Source organism: Echinops telfairi, unplaced genomic scaffold, assembly GCF_000313985.2.
Source record: "Echinops telfairi isolate 266 unplaced genomic scaffold, ASM31398v2 ScPeMD7_7468;HRSCAF=8506_1, whole genome shotgun sequence".
In the NCBI taxonomy this organism is placed as follows: domain Eukaryota; kingdom Metazoa; phylum Chordata; class Mammalia; order Afrosoricida; family Tenrecidae; genus Echinops; species Echinops telfairi.
The window spans coordinates 5,540,281-5,547,123 of NW_022111370.1; the positions used below are offsets into that span (position 1 = coordinate 5,540,281).

The 6,843-nt window shown below is 56.2% G+C and overlaps 1 protein-coding gene across 1 annotated transcript in view; it reads left to right on the forward strand.

Annotated features, from left to right (window-relative positions):
* FAM184B (family with sequence similarity 184 member B) overlaps positions 1-6,843 on the forward strand; it is a 136,005-nt gene that overhangs the window by 112,332 nt on the left and 16,830 nt on the right. Inside the window, exons 12-13 of the mRNA XM_045284392.1 lie at positions 1,229-1,408; positions 5,054-5,204. Of these exons, the coding sequence (XP_045140327.1) occupies positions 1,229-1,408; positions 5,054-5,204 (331 nt within the window). The remainder of the gene's footprint in view (positions 1-1,228; positions 1,409-5,053; positions 5,205-6,843) is intronic.

The window sequence follows — 6,843 nt, forward strand, 5'->3', positions numbered from 1 at the left end:
GGCGAAGAGGTGGGAATGGAAAGTAGGTCCTAGACATGAACACGAAGTCAATCCCAGAGTTCACTGGGTGATGTAAGTGCATCAGAAGTTATAACGAGGTTAGCAGAAGGTGAGAGGGGCTTTGGGACATCAGCAGAGTAGGACAGGAGTTAAAGACGGTAGGGGCGATGATAATGGTGATGGGGGGAGCTTCCAGGGAAAGATGGGGAGAACGGAGGTGGAGTAAGACTCTGAAGGAGGGGAGGAAGTCCACCTCGTGGCTCCCTGGGTTGGGGGGACCCTGATCCTTTCATGGTGTCTCTTGTGTGCCCCAGACATGTGTGTGATCTCTGGCCCCAGTGGATGGCTCTGAGGACCTGCCCCTGCCCGAGCGACAGCCCATCCAGTAGTGCCGTTGAAGGCTGAGCAGCCATTGGGTTCGGAGCACACTGGGTGACCCTGACCAAGGAGCTGAGACCAAAATGACTGTCCATATTGCTGCAGAAATTTGTCATTTTTAATAAAAATATCCCTGGGGTTAGTTCTAGGTTTGGTTGACTGCAATCTGCAAGGTGGGTAGTTCAAGACCACAGGCAGCTCCTTGGGAGAAAGACTTGGCTTTCTACTCCCTTAAATAGTTACCATCTCGGAAGCCAGCGGGTTTGGGTTTGGTTGTTTGTCTCCCAGCCTCACAGCACCTTCCCATTGGAACCCAAACCTCTCTTCCCATTGAGAACTCCTGACTGGGACCAGCTGCCCTTCCTTGAGGGCAGCATGGGCTGGTTTGTGCTTACTTACTAATCAATCTGTAGTGAACCGTTTCAGAGAGGGGTGAGGACAGTCACTATAAATGAGTAAGTAAACACAATCAGCCCATGCTTACCTGGCTTGCTGGCCTCAACCTCTGCACTGAACCCATCCCCAGTCCTCCAAGTGTCACTTAACTCTCTCTGCCTTTGAGGCGATGCCAGCTCATAGGCCAGGGTAGAACAGCCCCCGTGGGTCTCCAAGGCGATAACTCTTCGTGGGAGTAGAAAGCCTTGTCTTTCTCCCTCGGAGTGGCTGGTGGTTTCCAACTGCTGACCCTGTGGGTTAGCTGCCCACCCTGGAACCCACTGTGCCACTCCTTAAAGCTTGCAATCTGTGCAGGTCAAGCAAGGAGACCTTTGGGAGGTTTCAGGCTTGTGGGTAACCCCTGAGGTGCACCTTCCCCCCTGCCCCACCCCTCCCACTTCCCCCACTCCTGCAGGTCTGGCAGCTTCAGCGTGCTCTAGAGCAGCGCACCAGCACCCACCGGGAGGACCTGCAGGAGCTCCGGCAGCTCTCCCACCGGGAAAGGGAGAGGCTGCAGCGGGAGCTCCAGGAGAGCTCCCAGCGGAACCAGGCCCTGAAGGCCCAGCTCGAGGCCTCCCACCAGCGAGCCCTCCAGGTAAGGGCCTGGGGCTGTCGGGACCAGGAGGCTGATGGCAGCTTGGTGATGGAGTGTGCCCCCACCCTTCCAGTGTGGGAGACCTTGAGACCTGGTTTGCACACCTCACACAAATTCCCCGGGAGTGCACCGTCGGGGAGCTCTGGGGCTTAGGATCGGGGCCAGACTGTTTGGACTCAGGCTTGCTCAGCCTGTGCTTCTTCAGGGCTTCTTGTAGCCATGGGCTACTCTGGCCTTCGGGGTTAGCTGCAGCTCCTCCTGTGTGCATGCCACCCTGTCTGTTTGGCCCTTTTCTCAAGGCCTGTTACACACTCCTGGGGACAGCTGAGGACGCCAACGTGAGCTCTGACTTTGTGCACACCCCTCCCACAGCTTCCAAGAGTGAGCCTGTCTCCATTTCCAACCCAGGTCACGGTCAGCACTTCAGGGGCTAAGGGATCAACACACAAGACCAAAGAACCCAAGCCGTTCCCTTTGAAGGGTGGTGGCCTGCAGAGTGGCTGGCGGGTTCACACGGCCAAGCCTTTCAGTCAGTAGCAAGCATGCAGCCCTGTGTCACCAGGGCTCCACGAGGAGGCTTCAGCCCTAGCAGAAAGTCAGTCTGAAGTCAGCTCTTCACAAAGCACCAGCTGTGGGAGCACGGTTGTTGGCTGGAGCCCCTTCTTGCAGCCCCGTTGTCCATCCATCTCCGTGAGGGCCCGCCTCTTCTTCTCTGCCCCTCTTCCTGACCGAGCAGGATGTCCTTCACCCGGGACTGACCTCTCCTGACAACAGGTCCAAAGTCCGTGAGCCGAGTCCTCTCCACCTTTGCTTCGAAGGAGCATTCTGGCTTCTTTCTGGATAGGTGTGTTTGCCCTCGGGAAGTCTGTGGGACTTTGAGCGTTCCTGGCCAGCCCCGCAGGACAGGTGCATCGGTTCTTGTACGGTCTTCCTTAGGAACTGCTTTCACGTCGTCGGAGATGGTTTTTCTCACTTGGCACAGGCATAGGAAGTGACTGAAGGCACCCCGTAGTCCTCACGGTGACACCTGTGCTCTTCAGCACTGGAAAGAGATCTTGTGCCTTTACCAAGCCACTCCGAAAGAACCCTCTGACTCCCAGGGGCCCTAAGGGGCAGATCCTGAGTTTCCGAGGCTGTGAATCCTGGTGGAAGCAGATGCCCTTCTTCCATCGTGGCAGGCCTGAGTCACCAGTCTTGGTTTGCAGCTGAGCGCTCGAACCTCTGCACCACCAGGGCCCCTTGGGCTGTGCTCCACATAGCTGGAGACGCTCGTACATTAGCCCCAGTCCCCGCAGTAGATCTTAACCCACCCAAAGCCACCGCTGTGGAGGCGATTCTGACACAGAGCGACCCTCTCAATGGCTTCCATGGCCTGAGTCTTTACTGGACAGATGGCCTCATCTTTCGCCCCCATAGTGACTGGTGGGTGTGTTGTCCCTGGAGGAGACACAGCCAGCCATAGGTTAAAACCAGACCTCCCCTGGTGCCTGGTCCAAGCAGGCCACTTCTTTTCTCGGAGCCTGTTTCCCCCTCTGTGAGAAGTGGGGAGGGGGACCTTGGTAGTGGTTAAGCACTTGCTGCTAACCAGAAGGCTGGCTGAGGAGCTGTGGGACCCACCAGAACTTCCATGGGGCATGACGTGGCCATTGGCTTCCGTCGGGAGTACAGCCTGGAAAACGCCACGGAGCGGTTCTACTCTGTCCTTCAGGGCCACTACGGGCCAGAATCGACTTGACTTTATGCAGGGGCCAAGGGAATAAACGCCTTCAGCTTTGGGGTTTGACCTTGGGAACACGCATTCCTCTCTCCCTGCTGTCGTGTCCTCTTGTGTAAATCGAGGCTGTGTGTGAACCAGAATTGTCTTGCTGGCAAACCCAGCTCTTCTGAAAGCTGTTGTTATAAACCTCCAGCAACCAGGTGGCTTCGTACAGCCCACATTCATCACCTTCATGTCCTGGAGGAGGGCAGAGGTCCTGGGACCAAGGTGTGGACAACATACCTGCATGCATTCTAAAGGCTCTGAGGAGAGAATCCACTTTCTCCCCTTTTTCAGCTCTGAAAGGCCCCCTGTGTTCGAGCAGGGCTGCTTACCCCAAAGTAGGTGTGTCAGACCCACCCACTCATGCTATGGAAGAAAGGCCCGGCAGTCTGCTTCCGTAAAAATGACAGCCGAGAAATGGCCGTGGAACACGGTTCTGCTCTGTACCACGTGGGGTCACCCCGAGTCAGTCGCTCAACGACGACTGTTGGGTTTGTTGCTCTGGGGGCTTCTGCAGTCCTTTAGGAGCCCTGGCCAGGTAGCGAGTTTCCAGATTGAGCTGTTAACAGCAAGGCCAGCTGTTTGAGCCCACCAGTGGCACCCCGAGAGGAAGATGAGGCTGCCTCCTCCCATAAAGAGTCATAGCTTCAGCCCATGGGGCAGTTCAACCTCTGTCCAACAGGGTGGCTGAGCCAGTACAGACTTGATGAGCCCAGGTGGGCTGCATTCCTTGGTTCCTGGCCCATTCTTGATTCTTCGAAGCATCTTCCACTGTCTTTCTCTCTTTCTCTGGCCTCTGTTTCCAACATCTCATCTCCCGTTTGCTGCGTTATGCTCTCTTAAAGCCCAGCCCGCTAATCCAGAATGATCTCTTCCCATGACTGTGGCCATGCAAGGCCATCTAGTCACATGTCCCAGGTCTTAGGACGTAGGCATCTTTGGTGGGGGAAGGATGGATGAACACGGTTATGCCCATCACAAAAGCCCACTTGAGCTAGAGCAGATGGCGGAGATATTTACTAATGTCGACACAACTTCATAGAACCTTCTTCGGGTGTCTGGCATGGAACTGCCCTTCAGTTGATGTTTGTTGAGTTTAAGAATGAATGCACAGAACACAGCCATAGGAATGAAGCCACGGGCAGGGACAGGGCAGTCCCTCAGGGCCAGGCTAGACCACAAGCCACAGAGCCACCGGCTCCTCGCTCACCAACAGGGAGCACGTGAAAGGAGCCTGCGCGGGCCAGGAGAGGACAGGGTGTGTCAGGGCAGTGACAGAACTTCTGGTGGGATTGGGTCTTAGATATGTGCGTAACCGGGGGCCAGGGGTGGTTGGGTCTTATGAAAGCCAGGGTCTTTCTATCATCAGTTCTGTGGATGTCATGTCTCATGGGAATTGACAACACACCAACTCCCCTTCAATGCCCATTTGTCTTGGCGTGAAAGTCCCTACGGTTTTCAACGTTCCTTTGAAAACTCCCTGTTGCTTTGGCATGATTTATTCCAGGCACCTTTTGACTTCCTGTTCTCAGGGTATGCTCCTGGCACACAGATGGCCATGCATGTTTAATTTAATATGTACTGCCACTCAATCAGTCTCTCTCCCTCTCTCTAACTCCAAATTCCCAAGGAAGAACTCTGGTTGGCCCAGGTTGGAACTGGTGTCCACTCTGGCCAATCAGCTGTGGACAGGGTTGGGTTCACACAGCACAAGGTGGCTGCTGTGGCCAGACCATCACAGCCACTAGATGGTGGAGAAGCACTGTATACCACTTGATGAACCCAGGGGAGTGGCCAGGGCTTGATGGGCAGCTCAGGGCAGAGAGGGCAGGCATTGGCCTCTGCGTCGCCTCTCATGTCTGCCTCCTTGCCGCTTCTCTCTGCAGGCCACGGAGGAGCACTTGCAGGAGTCGAGCCACAGCCTCCAGACCCAGCACCAGGCCCTCAGGCTGGAGCTACAGGCAGTTGAGGAGAAGGCCAGGCAAGAGCTCCAGGGGGAGCACAAGAGGATGCAGGCCCAGCAGGCTCTGCTGCTAGGTACTCCCCACCGCGCCTCACTGCACCCCCCCATAACCCCCCCACTCCACTCCACGTCCTGTTAGAGTTCACTGCATCCCACCCACACCCCAACCTACACCCCAACCATATCCCATCTGCACCCCAACAACTTGCCCAACCACATCTCATTCACATCCCACCATGCACCCAATCCCGCGTCCACCCCGCAACTCAACCTGCATCTCAACAGTACTCCAAGCATTCACCCCCACCACCCTGACATGCACCTTACCACCCAGGCATATACCTGTACCCTCAATCAGTCCCAAAGCCAGGCTTCAGGGCACACCCGCAACCCAGGGCTAGCTGAAGGCAGAGTGGTGCACCACCCATATATGTACCCCACCACCTACACATGCACCCCCCCCCACATACATGCACCCTACCACCCAAGCATGTACCCCACCACCCAGGATGCACCCCACCACTCAGACATGACCCTCACCACATAAGCATGTACCCACCACTTAGATATGCTCCCACCACCCAGGTATGCACCCCACCACCCAGGCATGCACCCACCACTCAGGCATGCACCCATCACCCAAACATGTATCCCCCCACAATCCAAACATGTCCCCCAGCACTCAGCTATGCACCCCACCACCCAGGTATGCACCCCACCACCCAGCATGCACCCCCACCACCCAAACATGCACCCCACCACCCAGACCCAAAAGCCAGGGCTGGCCGAGGGCCGGGCACCATGTGGGCTTTTCACCCTGACTCAGCAGTGAGTCCTGAGAGCTGGACCAGGTCGCTTGGAGCCTCGTTTCCCCTTCTATCAAATGGGCTTACGGAGAATGATGCCCTTGATGAGCCGGGTCGACACCCGGCTGCAACAATGGCTGGAACATAACCACGACTGTGAGGATGGTGCAGGATCAGGCAGTGCTTCCTCCTGTTGCACGCTGACTCACCAAGCAACTTGTTGATGATGAATTGGCACTGTGGCTGCCACAAGGGGCTCTGACATAACAAGTGAGGGTGGTGCAGGACCGGCTGCGTTTCACTGTGTGCATAGGGCTTCTATGGGCCGGGGTCTACTCGATGGCACCAAACAACAGGACCGCCAAGTATTTCTTCTTAGTTTGGGTCCAGACCTTTCACTGAAGCCTGTCCAATATGGGTAGCCTTGCTGCTATTTGAACTACTGGTGGCATGGCTTCCAGCATCATAGCAACATGTAAGCCAGCACATAAGACAACATCCCAGGTGAGTGCTTGCTGTTAAAGGTGCCCTCTGTAAGGAAAACTCGGTATGGAAGGTCAGAGCCCAGCTTGTGTGTGGATCAGGCTGGCCAAGCCCTGGTGACACCAACTGCAATGGCAGCTGTGGACACAGATGTGTCTGCCACCCTCCCCAGCCCCTCTGACCCCTTAGAAGCCCTGTTCTTTTGGGGCAACTCTGAAGCCCTGGGAAGCAGCTCAGGAAGAAGGAGCTTGCTGGGCTGTATCATGATGATGAAGCAGGGAGGGGGGCAGAGGGGGCACCTGCCACAATACCAGGTGCCAGGAGAGAGTCCAGGTGCCCTGCTCCAGTTCTAGTGTCTGTCTTAGACCCCTCCGCCTCACTCAGTGTGGGGCTGCTGTAACCGAGTTCCACCAACTGAGTGGCT